Source organism: Eublepharis macularius, chromosome 9 (genome assembly GCF_028583425.1).
Source record: "Eublepharis macularius isolate TG4126 chromosome 9, MPM_Emac_v1.0, whole genome shotgun sequence".
NCBI lineage: Eukaryota > Metazoa > Chordata > Lepidosauria > Squamata > Eublepharidae > Eublepharis > Eublepharis macularius.
The window spans coordinates 43,472,074-43,491,456 of NC_072798.1; the positions used below are offsets into that span (position 1 = coordinate 43,472,074).

At 42.2% G+C, this 19,383-nt stretch overlaps 1 protein-coding gene across 3 annotated transcripts; it reads right to left on the reverse strand.

Annotated features, from left to right (window-relative positions):
- Positions 1 to 186: 186 nt before the first annotated feature.
- On the reverse strand, positions 187 to 19,100 carry WBP11 (WW domain binding protein 11). 3 transcript variants are annotated; one of them, XM_054989289.1, is made up of 12 exons: positions 18,986 to 19,100; positions 18,233 to 18,339; positions 16,949 to 16,980; positions 16,250 to 16,343; positions 15,603 to 15,799; positions 13,450 to 13,583; positions 10,808 to 11,007; positions 9,317 to 9,511; positions 5,127 to 5,228; positions 2,819 to 3,142; positions 1,733 to 1,915; positions 187 to 1,182 (listed from the first exon to the last, which is right to left on the reverse strand). In XM_054989289.1, exons 2-12 carry the CDS (start codon positions 18,294 to 18,296, stop codon positions 764 to 766), a joined length of 1,944 nt encoding a protein of 647 aa, XP_054845264.1. In that variant the 5' UTR covers positions 18,297 to 18,339; positions 18,986 to 19,100; the 3' UTR covers positions 187 to 763. The 3 variants fall into 3 exon arrangements, with proteins under 3 accessions (XP_054845264.1, XP_054845266.1, XP_054845265.1); XM_054989291.1 differs by lacking the exon at positions 18,986 to 19,100 and adding an exon at positions 18,813 to 18,969; XM_054989290.1 differs by lacking the exon at positions 18,986 to 19,100 and adding an exon at positions 18,784 to 18,969.
- Between the last annotated feature and the right edge of the window lie 283 nt (positions 19,101 to 19,383).

Genomic DNA, 19,383 nt, shown 5'->3' on the forward strand with positions numbered 1-19,383 from the left:
AAAAAACAAAAATATGTAAGCAACATTTTTGAGCAGCTAAAATTTCCAACGGATGGATCTCTGGGAACCTAAACCGCACCCCTTTTCCCTGGGGCTACTATTCCATTAATAGCATTTTATTTTGAAACTACTCCTTGCCCCATATAGTAAACACAAATACCCAGTCAAATCAAGACCACTGTAGTACATCAAGTATTTATTCTCTTTCATGAGACAGTGATATTCCTCTTGTCAGCAAGAAGCCACCAAGGTGACAGCAGGACATACAGAGTGCAAGATTCCTGCATACCACATACGCAAATGATAACCTGCCCATTTCTAAGACAGCATATAACCAATTTATCTCACTCAACTAAAACAGCATTACAAAATATTTACAGAAAGCCAACAAAACAGAACATACAAACCTGATGATCAGGTATATGCATAGGAAACACCATGTTGTGGTTCCTCAAATTTATTCTTCCCTTTCACCTTACAAAAACTAAAATAGGTTTTCCATGGAATCACGAACATTTCTCAAAATGATAGACCACAACCTAGGAGAGCACAAGTCCTAAATTTAGCCTTTCATTAAGCAGCAGTGAGTGATTCTACCCCTCTTCCACTGTCTGGCTGTACTCTACCCCAACTGGGATGGAGGGATTAATCTTTATCATGAAAGGAAGATCTGTTCTGCTGGATGCCACTATAACATGGAACCCCCTGATCATAACAAAGTAGTCTGATCTCAGTACAGCAGATATAAACTGGAAACAGATTGTCACAGTAACCCCTCCATTTCCTTCATGAAGGCTTCATACACATCATCCTTTGTCTGTACAGAGATAGGAGCAGAAGAACCAGCTTTAGGTGTTGCTTTGGTTATCTGAACAGAAGGTTCATCATCAGGTTTCCGCTGTGAGGAGGCAGCAGTTCCCTTGTTCTCTCGGCGCACTCGCAGGGCTGTGGGCACAAAACGGGTGATCTCGGCCTTTGGGTTTGTAATTTGTGGTTTGGCACTAATTGTTGCCGTGGCTTTCTTCTCAATGGTGGCAGCACTGGTATCATCTGCCTTAGGGCGCTGGATCAAGCTAGGAGGAGCACTCAACACTCCAGGATTTGGAATGGGTGCTGGTGGGAATATCCCAGGTGGAGGAACCAGTGGAGGACGCAACATGCCTGGACGAGGTGGTGGGATACCTGTATGAAGACAAATATGTGGCAAAGGATTAACAACTTAAAACAAAACTAGATGTCAACTGAAGGACCCTTAAACTGATACTAAGGAGAGATGAATTGTTATCAGCAGTGCCTGTGCGAGCATACACATTTCAGTCTCAATGGTGTAATGGTTAGAATGTCAGAGTAGGATCCGGGAGACCCAGTTTCAAATCTCACTCTGCCCTGGAAGCTTGTCTAGTGACCTTTGGCCAATCAAACACATTTAGTCCAATCTACCTCACAGGGCTGCTGAGAGGATAAAATATGGGAGAGGCAACAATATGAGGTGGGGTATAAGTATAATAAATCCCACAGTCTGTGTACCAATCTTGCTCAAAGCCTCCATATCCTACTGAAGTTCCTTCCAACTTCCATGCTGCCCTTGAGCAAGAAGCATGAGTAGCATGCAGTCCAATGTATTGCTTCAGATGAAAACATCTGATACTTGACTGATTCAAATCCTTTGCACATGCTCTCTCTTATGACTGAAGGGAAAAAAAGGCACTTTACCACTAAACTTAAACATTACCTGGTGGAGCTGGAGGGGGTAAACGAGGTGGTGGCCCCCTTGGAGGAGGACCTGGAGGCAGACCTGGAGGTGGACCCGGTGGAGGGCCAGGGGGTCGGCCAGGGGGTGGTCCTGGTGGCAAAAGCCGTGGTAATGGCCCACGCAGTCCAGGCAATCCTGGTGGCCTAAGGAATGGAGGAGCCCCTGAAAAAGCATTTACACAAAGCTGTTTTAAGATTCATTTCTAGAAATATTGGTTCAGCTCTGCCTTCTACCACTAATGGTGATCTGTTGAAATTAAAATGAAATATCTTGTTTTAGGCAAACACACCATGACCATGAATATGGTGACTAGGATTAATTTAATCCAAAGAAAGGAAGACACACTTACATTTATAAATGCTGAAGATATTTGCACAAAGCCAGCCAGTCATCAGGTAGTTTCCCTCCAGTCCCCTTTTGTTGCCGATTTTGCTAGAGACTGCTTAATTTCTCAAGCCAAAGTGGTAAGGGCCAGAGTTTGTACCCTAGCCAGGTGGGAACCACTACATGAGTGAATGCCTGCAGAATACACAGATGAGTCATCCACTACCCTAACAAGGGAAGGAGAGACCTGAATTGGCTTCTGAGTGCCCCTAGGGGCTGCATGAAGGCATGTAGTGCATAAGCAACATCTAGGGAAAGGAAGAAGGTAGGGGACACCTCAGCTTGGTGGAAGAGCTACGCACTAGGCTGGTCCAAAGGAGAACAGTTTGCTGTGTTCTTTTTTCTGTTTTGCTTAGCGGTAGTTTAAATGGTTTATTTTGGTATTTTTGAAAGCCACTTTAGAGTCCCCCACTGGGGAGAACAGTGGCGTAAAAGCGCCTGATAAAATATTTTAAGTTAAACAAATTACATGTCAAATTATTCTAGCTACAACTGGCCATTTAAAAAAAAAGTGTGTATCTCACCGTATCACGCATACAGGGCAGCTTACAATATAACAATATAAAAATAATCCAGTCACAAACAATAAGAGTCCATAAAATTCATCCAAGTCAAGCAAATATACGTACAAAGTTTTCAAGATGCCCGACTTTGGACCTAAAAGCAATGCCAAGTGCTCACCTGGAGGAGGACCAGGAGGAAGGCCAGTTGGTGGCCCTGGAGGCCTCAAGGGGGGTGCTGGGGGTGGTCCAAGAGGGGGTGGTCCTGGCATGGGAGGGGCCTGAATCTGAGCTGGAGGAACAGGCTGGGGGGGTGGCTGCTGCTGCTGTTGTTGCTGCTGCTGCGTGGCTTGGGAGGGTGTCGATGAGGCAGTCTCCGTGTGCGATTCTTCTGTACTTTGCTGCTGCTGGGGTGTATCTTCAGCATCTGAATCCTCATCGTCATCGTCATCGTCGTCTTCAGAATACTCTTCTATCTCTTTGCCACCCTCAGGAATTTCCTGACCTGCAGAGAAAGGATGAGAGAAGTTTTGGTAGAATAAAACGGCTTCAAGGCATACAAACTGAAACCAAAGGCCCAGAACAATCTGACATTTTATGAAAACACAGACTGAAGTTTATACAGAATTTCCACAGAACAAACCAATGACATGTTCAAAAAGTTACTCCAAAAAGTTAGTGTTCAAAACCTTTGCGGCATTCTTCTCCACCCCTCCTTGATAATGTAAGCTATTTATATAAGTTGTTAATACACATTGCAGACATTTAAATTTAAACAATTACAGCTGCAACACTTAGCCATGCATTCACACGAAGGCTCACTGAAATCTCTATGCAAAGCCTTTTGGAGAAACCATTGGTAGCTATGGAACTGGATGCCAACAACATGCAGATGATACCCAGCACCATATCTCACTATCCAAATTCCCTGGACATGCAGTAGAGGTTCTGAGTCACCGCCTGACAGCTGTGGTCAAATGGCTGAAAGTAAATTGAAACTGAGCCCAGACGTTATGCTGGTTGGGAAGGGAAGGCGGAGATCTTGGGAAATATTGTGCTTCCCACTTTCAATGGGAGTTCAGTTGACTCTTGCAGACTCAGTTAAGAGGTGAGAAGTTATACCGGATCTAGCACTGCTGCGAGAGAAGCAAGTAAATATAGTAGCTGCAAAAAGGGCTTTTCCCCAACTTAGACTAACTTGGAAGACTGCCTCTTTCTTTGACATGGCTGATCTGACTACCTGGATTCACGCCACAGTAACATCCAGACTAGACTACTGTAATGCACTCTACATTAGGTTTTCCCTCAAAATCAACTGTGAGACTTCTTCAGCTTGTACAGAATGCCGTGAGTCTATTATTAGGAGCTATGCAGAGCATGTATATTACTCCCATTCTGCAATCACTCCATTGGCTACCCATCAGTTACCAGGCTCAATTCAAGGTTCTGACTAGGGGTGTGCACCAAAATCCAGGAAATCCAGATCCAGGTTTCAGGGAAACAAAAATCCAGGGATCCCTGAAAACTGGGTAAAACTCTCTAATCTGGTTGAGCAAGAGTGGAGAATCTTGGATTTATCTAGAAAAGAGTCCAGTAGCACCTTTAAGACTAACCAACTTTACTGTAGCATAAGCTTTCAAGAACCACAGTTCTCTTCGTCAGATGCATGGAGGGTATGAAGAAACTAGCCAGACGGTGAGGGGAGGAGGGAGTAGATATAATCAGTAGCGTCTGATAATGGGATCAGTTTGCTTCTGACAATGAAATAACCATTCATAGTCTCTATTAAATCCAAGTCTGACTGAGTCAAATTTACATATGAGTCCCCCAGAACCAAAGTGGAGCAAGACCAACATCAAACCAGAGAATCATGTTAAAACAGAAAATGCCAGCCAAAGTATATTCAAGCAAGGGACCCTTTTGTAACTTAGCCCAACTGAACCACACTTGTAGTCTTGTAAGGTTCACAAAGGCCATGTCCTACAAAGACATTGTACTAATACCAACAAAACAGGAATTCTGCAGTTGGAACTGATCAACAATCTTGCCACAGCTTTTTGCACAACTAAGCTTCCAAGCAGTCTTCAGATAGACTTTAAGATGCCCAACCCCAAATATTGGAGAGTAACAACAATAAACAAGGGTCTCTAGAAAGCAGCTTCCCTGTAACCAAACTCAGGGGTAAAAAAAACTTTAAACATGAAGACAGAAAGCAAACCCAGATTAATTTATCCACAGAATTATGAACTTAGAGGACAACTAGTGCATGCAAGTTACCAGTTGGGAATCACTGTTTTATTAGCTGATAGACTAATAACCATAATACGCAAACAACTCCTGCTTATAAAAGCACAGACCATATCCTGAATCTTTCCTTAAGAATAGCCTTGTGAACTAGTTCTCTAGACAAGCAGGCTTCTATCGCTTATGTCTAAATATAACGGAGGTGGGGGTGGGGAAAGCTGAAAAAAAAATCAAAACTTCTTTACCAGCCATTCGCAACATCATGGCCTGAAGTGGAGTAAGTTCCTTCATGTTCTTTTTCTTCTTCCGTGATTTTCCAGGCATGTCAGCAAACCGCACACTATGACCTGCAAGAATACGCAATGAAGGATTAGAACGTTAACAGTAATAAAGCAATAAACAAACACAAAACCCCCCAATTCAGTTAAAAATTTAAAACAATTAATTTAACATCTAACATTCATTGTAGAACATTATTTACAGCACTTGTAGTATTCTAAATGTTTTTCAGTAACTTGAGAGGCAGACTGTTAGGGATTTAAAATCCTGAAACAGAGAAACTATGCACATCCCCAAGACTAAAAGTAAGTTTTACTGATAAGCACAGTGCTATTCATGGAATCTTCCAGTGCAAGCATGATGATTCTGCTGCTGAACAGCCAGACATTACAACTCCACCAGCCTAATAATACTACCGTATTAAAACATATTGAAACTATATGCCAAGGATTGATCAAGGACGCCTCAAAAATGGCTGGTCCTAATTTAGATAAATTAGGACCAGCCATTTTTTGAGGCGTCCTTGATCAATCCTTGGCATATAGTACTACAGATAGATGCTGGAAATCTACTTATGCACCTTACAAGAAGAATCCAATTAATAATTCAAATGGGGAGAAAACATTATTTCTGCTTCTTCAGCTAGCTTTATTCAAATGCAAAATGGATCGTAAAAAGCAGAGCCATTAAAACGCCAGTGTGGTATAGTGGTTAGAATATCAGGCCAGCATGTGGTCAATACCAGGCATTTTTTTTTGCTGTTTATCTAACCTCTCTAGCTTCTTTAGAGACAAGGGTTATTACCTCTCCCACTGCTACCCCAAAACTACGCAATTTCAGATCTATTCACAACAAAACTGCATGCCTTACCGGGATGTTGCAGGAAGAGAAGTCAATATAGCCTGCATAATAACTTCACCTGGCTATGCGATCTTGCACCAACCACATCTTGGCGGAGGAGGGGTTGCTAGTATCTTCCGTGAATCTTTTAACTTTCACAAACTTCCAGTGCAACTTATTGTAGGCATTGACTGTATTTTACTTTCATTCGGAACAAGAGATAGACTAGGTGTTCTTCTTATTTACCATCCACCCTGCTCCTCACTAAGCACTCTTTCTGAATTGGCAGAGATGGTTTCAGAAGTAGTGTTGGAGACCTCTAGACTGATTGTTTTGGGGGACTTCAACATCCATGCTGAATGCTCCACATCAGGTCCAGCCCAGGAATTCTCTGCTTCCTTGGCAGCCCTGGGCCTCTCTCAAATAGTGACAGGCCCCACACATGAAAGAGGTCATACCTTGGACTTAATATTTTGTATTGAGGCTTTGAAGGAGGGCCTTGCTTCGGGTTTGGAGATACAGCTTGAACCATGGTCTGACCATTATCTACTGAAGGGAACAGTGAATGGCCTTGACGCCCCCAAAAACCAGGGGGACTTGTTAAATTATTTCACCCACAAAGGCTCATGGACCCTTCTAAATTCCATAATGCCCTGGGGGGGGGTCTTACGATTCCAAAAACATGTTCTATTCAAGATGCCATAGGAACAGGGAATGTGAAGCTCCTTAAAGCCATCAACAACATTGCCCTTCACTGACCTCTCCCCCTCTTGCCACGGAAACCTGCCCCATGGTTTACCACAGAGTTGAGTGACCTAAAGAGGACTGGAAGACATCTAGAAAGACACTGGTGGAAAACTTGCGCTGAAATTGATAGAGCATGCTACAGAGCCCATTGGAAGAACTATGAAGGGCGGTAAGGGAAGCAAAGAAAAACTATTTCTCTGCAACCATTGCATCAGCTAGCTCACAACCATCCCAGTTATTCAAGGTATCTTGTCATCTTCTAACTCCTAAATTTGAATCTTTACAGCCTGAAGAAAAGACCATTAGCTGTTACGACTTTGCAAAATTATTTTCTGAGAAAATAGCACAAACATGCTTAGATCTGGATGCCAACTGTAATATAGGTGAGGTCGAAGAAACACACATTAAACCACCTAGTTCACATATGGACTACTTTAAACTAGTTACAACAACAGATATTGATAGGATCAATTGTGCAAGCAACAATCTGTACAATGGATCCTAGTCCATCTTGGCTGCTAAAATCATGTAAAGACCACATAAATGAGCCCTTGAGATCTATTGTAAATCAGTCACTAACTCAGGATGCCTTCCCCCAGCTTCTCAAACAGGTGATTATCTGCCCACTACTTAAAAAACCATCCCTAGACAAAAACATGTGGTCAATTATCGTCCCGTCTCCAATCTGCCTCTTCTGGGCAAAGTGGTTGAGAGAGCAGTAGCTGACCAACTCCAGGTCTTTTTGGTGCTTTGAACCCATTTCAATTGGGTTTCAGGCTGGGCTAACTAGCCAATGATCTCTGCATGAACATAGCCAAAGGTCATGCTTTTTTGTCGCTCCTCCTGGACCTATCTGCTGCCTTTGATACAGTAGACCAAGCCGCCTTGTTGAGGCACCTAGAGGCAGAAGTGGGTATCAAGAGATATGCCTTAAGACTGGCTTAAACGTTTCTCTTGGAGCAGACTCAAAGGGTAGCTGTTGGGGACGAACTATGTGGAGAATGGGAATTACCGTGCAGGGTGCAATCTTATCTCCCATTTTGTTCAACATCTATGTAAAGCCTTTAGGAAAACTCATTCGTAGCTATGGAACTGGATGCCATCAATATGCCGATAACACCCAGCGCTATATCTCTCTATCCAAATAACCACAGAATGTAGCAGAGATCTTTGGTCGCTGTTAAAATAGCTGTGGTCAAAAGCCTAAAAGCAAAAAGATTAAAACTGAACCCAGAAGATAGAAGTGATGCTTGCTTGGAAGGCAGAGATCTTGAGGGACATCATGCTTCCCACCTTCGATGGAGTTCATCTGACCTTTGCAGACTCAGTCAAGAGCCTAGGGGTTATAGTGGATCTAGTGCTACTGCTGGAAAAGCAAATTAAGGCGGCAGCAAAAAATGCTTTCCACAAACTCAGCCTAGCTTGGAAGATGGTTCCCTACCTTGACACGGCCAAACTGGCCATCTGGATCCATGCCATGGTACCATCAAGACTTGACTACCGCAACACACTGTACATTGGTCTCCCCTCTAAGTTAACTCAGCAACTCCAATTGGTGCAGAATGCTGCAGCCTGGCTGTTATGAGCTAGGAGAACCATGAATGCTACTTCCATTCGACAGTCACTCTATTGGCTTCCTATCAGTTATTGAGCTCAATTCAAGGTATTGGTTATCACCTATAAAGCTCTCCACAACCTCAGTCCATCATATCTACAGGACCACTTCTCTCTATATATTCCTCCACGGCAACTTTGCTTATCTGAACAGGGCCTTCTGCAGGTACCACCCTACACATGAGCAAAATCAACAGCTGCCTATATACTGGCATTCTCTGTGGTGGCCCCCACTTTACGAAATGGCTTACTTTAGGAGGTAAGGAAAGCTCCTCCTCTCCTAACTTTCCATAAACGATGCAAAACCAAATTGTTCAAGAGGGCTTTTTGCTTAAATGGGAGGGCTGTACTGTAAGAAATGACCTCAAGAGATCCAGCAGTAAAAGAATAGGGAACTCATCAGTAAAGGGATAAGGAGGGACCAATCACTTCACTACTATTTCTGTAAACAATGAAGGACCATAGAGTTCATTACTATTACTGTAAACGGCGAGAGCCCATAGACTTCACTACTATTGCTGTAAGCATGATCTTACTGAGTAGTTCTTATGTTGTTTAATGTATCAGTCATTGAATTTGCTTATGCTCTATTTCAGCACTTAAATCTTTAAACCTTTCTTTCTTTTTCTCTTTAAATCTTGCAAATTGCATGTATATACCCATTACATGTATACTGAAATGTCAGGATATTGATTGTACTGACTCACACCATGTAACCCGCCTTGAGTCTCAGTGAGGAAGGCAAACTATAAATGACATAAATAAATAAACAATGACACTCACAGGATGACCTTAGTCAAGTTACTTTCCTCAGGCTAACAGCATAACCTATCTCACCAGGTTGCTGCGAGGACAAAATGAGGAATGAAGAACAGTGTATGATGCCCTAAAGTCATTGGAGGAACACTGGGACTGAAATGTACTACATGTATTTCTACTTTCCTAAGCAACTTACCTGATTTCTTGTCTTCCCCACCCTCCCTCTCAGCATTGTCATCGTGATGCATGAACTCCTCCCCCTCACTGTCCACATCAGTCCTGTCGCTGTCACTCTCATCAGTAGAGTCGTCATGCTTGTCCTGATCCATGTCCTCAGGATATCCCTCATCTTCACTGGTGCTGGAAGCCTCATCATCATGTCCTCGCGGGCCTAAGGAGTACCAATAAAATGAGGCCACCCACAAAACCAATACAACATCTGGCACGCTCAGTTTGATCAGCAGGCAAGCTTTGTATATTATGCTGTCAAGTCACAGCCAACTTATGGTAACTCCACTGGGATTTCAAGGCAAGAGACATTCAGATGTGGTTTGCCACTGCCTGCCTCTGTGTAGCAACCTTTGCCTTCCCTGGTGGTCTCCCATTCCAATTCTAAGGGCTGACCCTGCATAGCTTCCGAGATTTGACAGGATTGGACTACCTGAACCATCCAAGTCAAGATGACGCAAACTTTAGCAGTCCCAATTCAAGAAGGAAAACAAAAGGGGGAGAATTAATACGTCCAAATCTAAGGACTGGATCCCACCAATGCAAGGAGGAGAGGGAGAGGCCAGATCTTCCATGCCGTGGGAGACCTCCAATTCCTCTCCAAGTTATTTCTAGAAGTTTCCAGTCACCCAGCATTTGAGGGGGTGTTTCAGGCTGTCATAGAAGGGGGGAATCTGTAAAAGATCACCCCTCCTTCTTGCACTCACAGAAATTCTAGGTAGAATTCCAGCCTAACACTCTGTTGCATACATCCTAGGAGACATAACATTATCCAGATGTAGATGCAAAGAGGGAAGTAGTAAAAAGGGACATGTTATAAAAATGGCTACAGGATAGTTATTTCAACATATACTGGTTCTCTGGCCACCCATTTCCCCAACAGCTGCTGTCATCCACTAACATGCCTGTATAGCAAATGAGCATTATTGAAGAGACTTTAACAGAACTGTTCTCAATTTAAGCAAAAAAAAAAGAGTCTAAGTCAATGTGTGATGTTGTTAACTGTCAGATATACAGACTACACAAGATTATATAATTAGTTCAACAATCTTGTTTACCACACATTTAGCATGTGTCATATTAGGGAGACAGTAATGTTTTTTAAACATATCTAATGACCTACAATGAAAAGTACATCAGGCACACAAACACTTAAAAGATCTTTTATGTCTCCTTCATGCCTACAAATCGGTATTCTCTTTGGAATTTTGTTTGAAGTCCATTTCTCAGGACTGTTTTACAACTGTCTCAGATTCAAATGGCCTGTTCCCCCTTCCTTAAACATTTCTGTCCCTTTAAACATTTTAAAAAAATACTCCAGTGTCCTCTGTTTTAAATACGTGAGGAAAGGAGGGAGAAATGGCACAAAATTCTATTTTTCCCTTCTCACACCTTTCTGCTATGCAGACGAGAGTGGAAGGTTCTTTCACACACTTTGAGAAGAGGAAAAGGCATTTACCTGTCTCTGGACTGTAAGATACCTCCTCCTCTCTCCTCCGAGGAGCCATCTCTAGAGAGAACCCTACTTTACGACCATACATCTGCAAGACTTGAGGTGGTGGTGGCCCTGGTGGAGGTCCAGGTGGTTTCCTGCCAGGGGGTAAACGAGGAACGCCATGCCCAGGAGGTGGAAGTACAGAAACAGGCCGCACAGGAGGTCTAAAAATAAGGTTTGGAAAAATAACAGTTTTAAGTAGCATCCATTTCGTGGCTGTAAAGTTTAATGCAACTCAAAGGAAGTTACTGTAGGAACTATAAGACCGTGTCTTCTACAGCAGTAATTCCTGATCCATCTTTATTCAGGACCCAACTGTTAATTTCCTCTCCTGCCTCAGACACAGTTCCCCATCCTCAATATGGACTTGTTTGGTACACAGGAAAAGGCTTCTGAGCTGTGAACACATGTCATTACTATTCAGCTGAATTCTAACATAACATGGGAGAAGCTTTTGCCCTAGGTTTTAGCTATTTTCATCTCCGCTGAAGATGATTTCAACTACCTCTGCAGAGGCTGCAGTTGGTATTGTTTTCTCATCCAGCAATCAAGAGGAAGAAGCTAAGCAAAAACTTGATTCAGTGTCCTTCCGATGTCACTGTGTACTCCCCAGGTATCAGCAGCAGCCAGCTAAGCCTTCCTGCATGAACATGAAGCCTTAACTAGTTAGTCTGATGTAGTGAGAGCCAAAATGGTGTAACTGGACTAGGAGAACCAGTTATGAATCCCACTCTACCACGGAAGTTCACTGGGTGACCTTAGGACCATCAGACACTCTTAGCCTAAGCTACCTCACAGGATAAAATGGAGTCGAGGAGAACAATATAAGCTGTTTTGGGTCCCCACTGGAAAGAAAGGTGGGATATAAATGAAGTAAAATCAATTAAGAATGTTACCCCTAACCCAACGCCTGAGCCCCAGAACCATACAGCATGAACAAAGGGCAGCTAATAAATGCATGCTGTCCTGAACATACATCCCAAAGATCATATACATATAAGAAATAGCTAAAATAATCATTTTTAAAACAACACTACGAACTACATGTTAGCAACTGCAAACATGCTATTAAATCACAGCAGTAAATTCTCACACACGGTGCTCTGGCCTCTACAGCAGGGGTATGCTTATCAGAATTCTAGAGCCAAAAATATACGGGGAAATCACTGTTTTCAATCACCACCTTTATTTGCTGTAACAGTAATACAAATCCAAGATGCTTGGGAATAACAAAACACCCTCCCTGAAAATATCCATAGCTTTCCCCCAACTTCTGATGCTTACCAGCCATGCAGCATGAATACAAATTTTTTCTTTTATATTCTACTGATTCCCTGGAAATGGAGTTTCTCCCAATCAGACCCTTGTTAGGGAGAACAGAGCACTCCCTAATTGCAAAGAACTGCCATTCTCATTCCCCTGTCCTTTTGTGGATGCAGAGAGGTTTTTCCCCTCTGAAAGCAAGAATACCTGGGTTTGTTTAGGGGCCTGTACAATTTAAACCTGGGGTTCTTAGATGGGCAGGCAGGCAGAAGAAGCTCTCCTAAAATTTTGACATCCCTCATAGAGAATAATGGCAGACTGATCAGGGGGAAAGGCATGTCTGTAAAGGAAGCCTCCTTCACTGTGTAAAAGGAAAACAGAAGACCTCAACAAGGAAGGATGGCAAATGCAGTTTTCAGCAGAAAGGTAAAAAATAATATTGTCAGTCAGTCACTGTAAAGGTAGGAAAAGAAAATAAATGCAACAAGTTTTTTTTTTAAATGCTAGGGGCTGGCTGGAGTTTACCTGCTGGCTGCTGCTTGACAGTCATTTTAGGAAACAGTAGAGAAAACTTAGTGCAGCTCTGCAGAGAAGGGACCTGATTTGGGGTATGTAAATTTGATCCCCTTTGTCCAGTTTGCTTGAAACTGCGTGGTTCTTTAGTAGACAGGTAGATGAAGCTCCACTGCAATTTTGGTGTAATTTGGTTGAAAAACAGTGACTCCAGCCCCCACCCCCAAGTTTCCTGTAGGGAATAGTGACAGACCAACGGGATCTGGGGCTGCAACAGAAGCCTTCCTCACTTTCTGAAACTACAACAAGGAAGGATGGCAATTGCAGTTTTCAGTGGAAAGGTTAAAAAAATGTCAGTCACCGTAAGGATAGGGAAATGAAATTAACGCATAAAGGATTTTGTTGTTTTAAACGCTGGTGGCTGGCTGGAGCTCTCCTGCTGGTTGCTGCTTGACAGTCATTTTAGGAATTAGTAGAACTTAGTGCCGCAGTGCGCAGAGACCAACTTTGTGGGTATGTAAAGTTGACCTCCTTTATTCAATCTGCTTGAAACTTCAGTGGGCTTTATAGTAGAGGGAGGACTGTTCTGTGCAGATTTTTTGTAATTATCTTTATAAGAAGCTGCCCTAGACCCTAATATACATTCCCCATGAGAAATAATGGTCCCAGAACTCCATAACCTTAAAAAAACCCATAGATTTGAACCCAAACTTTAATGACCTAGCTGGAAATAAGCAATCATTGTAAAAATTTCCCCCCTGAAGCCTGGATCTGAAGTTATAATGATTTTCTCAGAGCACACCCCACTCCTCATTGCATTTCTTACTTACCCATAAGCTGATGTTTTCTTAAGAATAGAGGGTGGCTGAGCTCCAGGCAAAGGGATGTCCTGAATGAGGATGTTGGAGGGGGCATGAGGCATATCTGGAAGAGGGATACTCTCCACCTCAACATGCTGGGCATTCTGCAACATATTGAAACACCATGTAGGTTAATCTTCAGGAGGCATTATTATTTTCAGTTTGCACTTAAACAGTACAAGTCTTCTGTTACTTAGTAAATCACTCCAGATACTGTGTCGCAATTAATATTGGACACATGGGCTCAGAACTTGAGTTATACCAGCTACGAAAAAGAATAACTAAAACAGCCAGAATTTTAAAAAGCCTTCTTTGTCATACGGATTTCACCATTGTAGTGTTCTCTTTAAAAGGGCTAATTCCAAGACTAAAATGGAGCCCTGTGCATTTTGTCCTAGTGAACAGAAATAGCAGGGAGCAGAGGCAGCTCTAGACATCAAAATACTGAGGTCAAGACTCACAAATGATCAACAAGAATTTTAGAATCCCAGGGGATTGTTAGCATCCAGAAAGGTGTTAGTAAATGCAGAAAATGAGTAAATGCACACAAGGGAAAGAAAAGTATGAGTCTAAGATGGCAGTTCAAATCACAAGATGGAAGATCAAATCAGCTAAAAACTAACAGGATGGCTTCAAGTAAGATGCCACCTCAATTGGCAAATTGAGCTGAACTACAATAAAAGGCCTCTCTCTCTGGGATAATGCAACATCCTCTGGAAAAGTTTCAAATACAGAACAGTCAGCATCCTAGACAAATAATCAGCCCCAAGGACTTTCACATCATGAGCTGTGAATCCTCAGAGGTAATACACAACAATTAGCCAGTGGCATATAGTAAGGTCTAATTCAAACAGCTGCAGCAAGAGGATCAGTGATACAGCAATGGAGAAGAAACACCTTGTGGCAAGCAATACAAAAACAGCTATTTCAACCACACCAGTGACGCCTGAAAGAAATGGAGAAAGGGGATGCTGAGGCTCATCACTAGGATGCTGGCAAGTGCAGTTTACAGGTACCAAACCACACTGCTTTTAAAAAATACATTACTGGTCCCAGAGTACCTGAGAGAGTTCACTGTCACGTATTACCCTATCCACTAACAAGAGATTTTTGGTAGAGGTCCTATTTTATGTGAGACCACCTTCAAAGGTAAAGTGACTGAGGACTAGGTGCTTTCTAGGTAATGAGAATTATATTATGAATCTTCCTGCCTATATAAGATTGCCTAGGACCATACGTACTTACTTTCTTTTAGATGTTATGAGAAGAGTTTCGCATTTTCCCAAACATTTTATATCCATTCTCCATTATGTCCCCTGCAGGGCCTTGCACTCTGCGGATAAGCAGCTTCTGGTGGTCCCCAGCCCGAGGGACATTCGGCTAGCTTCAAGTAGAGCCAGGGCTTTTTCTGTCCTGGCCCTGGCCTGGTGGAACACTCTTCCAATGGAGATCCAGGCCCTGTGGGACCTTTTACCCATCCGCAGGGCCTGCAAGACGGACATGTTCCACCAGGCCTTTGACTAGGGCCCAGCTTTTTGTCCCCCTTCTGATCGCCACACCCTCTTTTTGCAGCCACCCTTGGGTTATATCATGGTGGTGCCAGGGCTTATCATGATCTTGTAGTAGTCGATCTGTCTGATGGCGCCTGAATTTTAATGTGTTAAAATGTTAATAGGTTTTTATTGTATTTTAACAGTATATTTGTTGGAAGCCACCTGAGCCCGTTTGCAGGAAGGGCAGGGTATAAGTGGGATAAAATAAAATAAATAAATAAAAACTGCACGAGCCAACATGTTGTATGCTTTTACTGCTTTAAAAGACCTGTTTTTTAACCTCTGGAATTTTAAAGATTTAACATCTGATGATACTTAAATTACTTCTCCCTATCTATTTTTCTCCTATTTTATACTACTTTGCTACTGTTACTATAGTTGTTTTTATTGGTTTTATTAAATTGTCCTTAAATGTTTTGCTGGGAACTGCCTTGGAAATGCATATATGGAAAGATGGAACAAAAATGTGAATAAACATTTAAGAGAACTGGGCACGCATTTTCAATCTGCAATCAAGAGCAAAAAGCACAATTAAACCAATGATATTCAAAACAAAGATGGACAGTTTACCTTGACAGCATCAAAGTACTGACTGAGCTGAGATCTTTTCTGCTCATATTCCACTTCTAGTTTACGTAACTCCTTGTAGATGTCTGGATTCTCCTTCTCATAAAGCCGCAGAATACGCTCAAAAGTCTCACGCAGTTTCTTACGCTTGTCCTTCAGCACCTTCTCATTTAGTTGTGGTTGTTGTACTGGGTTAAACTCTGACCCAGAAAATAGCAGGACCAAGACAGCCAAGTGAAAGAAAAAAACTTTACAAGGAAAACCTGGAGAAACTACACTTCTCCTCCCTTCTTCCTCTAACCTGCATGTATAACAAATGTATAACACAAGCAACTCAAAATCAAGATTGAGAAGGCTTGTAATTTCAACCAAGGTTTGAAAGCAACACAGAACAAAAGCCAGGACATGAATACCAGCAAAAACAGCTTTTAATTTTTGACAGCAACTAACCTATTACTACACTTAGTCCTCCTTTTTCCAGAACATAACACGGTATCTTTGCTTTTTGCGTTCTCAACTTACCACCATGTTATCAAGTAAATCTATTCTTCTAGTCCCTTGACACCACAGACCCACTCCAATCTTCTGGCTTTTCCCATTTATAACCTTCTAGCTATTTAACTCAGCAAAAGAGACATATCCATACCCACCCATTTCATCAAGTTTTTCCATGTCCCGAATAATTTGCTTTGGATCCTTCATTTTTAGCACAGCTGCTCGCACCATCATGCGCTGCTTCTTGTTCTAAACAGAAATAAAAAGCCAGAATGAAAGTACTGCATTTGATGAGCAACATTAAAAACTCCAGCCAATATCATTAGTTTTCATTTTGGCTCTCATATTTGATGAGCAACATTAAAAACTCCAGCCAATATCATTAGTTCTCATTTTGGCTCTCATATCTTCTAGGCCACCTTAGATTGTTCTAGCAACTTAAAGCAACATCTCATTTAAAGCAACATCTCATTTTCACAGGATTTTTCATTCAGAATTAAAAGGTATCATGTAAATCCCATTTAATGCAAACTATTGTCTTCACTGTCTGCAAACTTGTAGTTTTGTGAGATCTTACAGTATTTGCTACTTATTGATTTCTAAATCATTCTCTGTCAAACAAATTTGCACTAAAAGACAACAGCAAAATTAATTACCTTCCAGCAAATGTTTACGACTGCAAAACATCAATAACCTAATCTAGCATCTCTCTGGATTAGACAAGGCAAACATGACAAAGAGAAGGGTTCAGGACAAGAAAATACAACATTATCAAGACCCTATTTAAATACAGAATGTAAAAACCAAGAGAAAAGGTTCCAGCCGGTATTACTAGTAAGGCAATTCTCTCTCACCTTCTTCAGCTCCCTCTTCCGGGCCTCCTTGCCTGTAAAGATACAAACAACCTGAAAACCATTTCAGAACAGTACCTGCCAGCTTCTGGCTGCAATTATTACCAGGAAGAAAGTTTCAAGGAACTTACTTCAGATTACATTTATAGATAATCTTATAAAGTTGAACGACTAGAAGACAGATTTACATGCTACCATCTTCAGAATCCAAGGCAAATACAACTAGTAGAACCAGATGTTATGTTCTTCCAGATAAAAAAATGAATTTTCCTAGACTAATGTGTTTTCCTAAAATACAACATAAAAGGCTAATTTATATATTATATTTTTCTTCCTATAGTATCATGTAGTAAAATGCATGAACTCAAGCATAGAACTAACTTGCACACTGGGAATGCAAAACATGCAAAAACCACTTCAAATTTCAGCTAACAAGTCATCTATATCAGTTGTTCCCAACCTTTCCGGTATGGTGACCCTTCCAGGTCTGGCCAAGAGATTAAGGTGCTGCAGGGAGCACCAGCTGAGGAGATGCAGGATGATGGTGCTTATTGGCAAAGAGGTGTGCAGCAAGTGGCTCAGTGCAATACATCTTCCACAGCAGGTAGAGGACAGTGAGGCACTGCAGGGGGCTGGACATGAGGCTTAGATGCTGAAGGAGCAACACCAAGACACTGCTTATGCTTAAACACACCTCTTTCTCTCCTCAGCTTGCTTTTCCATATGGCTCCCACCTACTCTCCAGCCTTTCCCCCCCTTCTTCCAGCTACTAACATAAAGTTACAAGCTGCCAGACAGCTTTTTTCCCTCACTACTGTCACAAAGAGCAAGGTACAAATTTGAAAAGCTGGCAAGGAAGAAGAGGAGAAAAAGAGAATGGTGCAAAGGGCAGCAGCTGCCATAAAGAATGGCTGGTCTGCGACCTTTTTTCAGAGACTTCATGACCCACTTTTGGGTCCCAACTCACAGGTTGGGAAACACTGGTCTATGTGTTCTATATATGGCTTATGCACTTCCAGTATCATCTACAGCATTTATAAAAGCAGCTATTTTATGCTTCCCTTTCATGAAAGACACTAGTATTTTATCTAACCCAAAATCGTATTAAGAGTTTTCAAATCTAAACTTGACACGCACATACTAACATGTGCTTCTCTTGCAGTTTCTTTTCCTGCACTGTGAAACTAAGAAAAAGTGCAGGGTGCAGATTTATGCAACATGCTACAAGTTTTGGATTACTTCTCTCCCCTGGATCACTGCCCTTTAAGAACTTCTCTGAACACTTACGAGCTTGATCAGTGGGATTCATGAACTTCCCACTCTTGGTGGAAGACGTTGACCTCCGTCCCATTTTGACTATTTCTTTTTTCTCTGTTCCACTGAATCAAGTTAGACTATCAAGAAAAAAAGACAATTCAGCATCATGTCAGTATTAATACAAAATGTATGTTTTTAGTTTCTAATCTCCACAATATCATGTGACCACTTTGCCCCCCAACCAAAAGTGACTCCTGATCTGCTCAGTGGCCATCAAAACAAGTTGGAATTCCTAAATAACATGTCAATTAACACATAAAAGCTACCTTTTTATGGACTGATGTTATTTTCGTGCATGCTGACAAAAGTGGGCTCAAGCCCACAAGAGTTTATGCTACAACTAATGTTACCCTTTAACGTGCTACAAAACTTTTCTCCTTCTGCTTTTTTTTTAAAAAAATCATAGCTACAATTACATTTCTGGCTTTGACAACTAGCATCAATTAATCAGAGCAGGACTATGACTCTCCACCTTGAAGTCACAGGTACAATACAGAGCACTCCCTCCCCCCGTCAATCACCTCACTGGCAGATAGCTCCGCACACTCACTGAAATCCAACGCAACCTGAAACACGTCATAAATGGGCGAAGAAGAAGAAGGGAGGCCCAGTAGGAATGGCTATAATAAATCAAGGATGAAAATAGCTCCAGCAGAAGAGAGAACTGGGAGAATGGGAAAGCAGGCGTGCGTCCCGGGAATTTTCCCTTTTCCAGTCTCTCACCCCGTATCGCAGATGCTAAGGCTAGGCCAAACAAGCCAGCTACGAAACGAGAGACGGCCCTACAAATTCTGCCGCTCGCAGCAAGCTCCCGCCGCTGCCGCCATCTTGAAAAGCCGCACGACCTCTCTGCAGAGACCATAAAATACTAGAGCGGCATACAGCACAGACTTCCGGTTTGGCCGCGAGCGGAGTTGCGCCTCCGTAGGCTTTCTGTCATCTCTATGGAAAAAGCCCTGGATCTTCTTCCAGAGAAGGTTAGGGCTGATTTTTGGACGGAAGTACCTAGAAAGGGACGGCGGCGGCGCGACTCGAGTATTTGTCTATCGTTATGACAACGGCATTAATGCGACTGCGCTACCATAGAGTTAAAATGTGGGCCGGCTCTTTACATTCTTTAG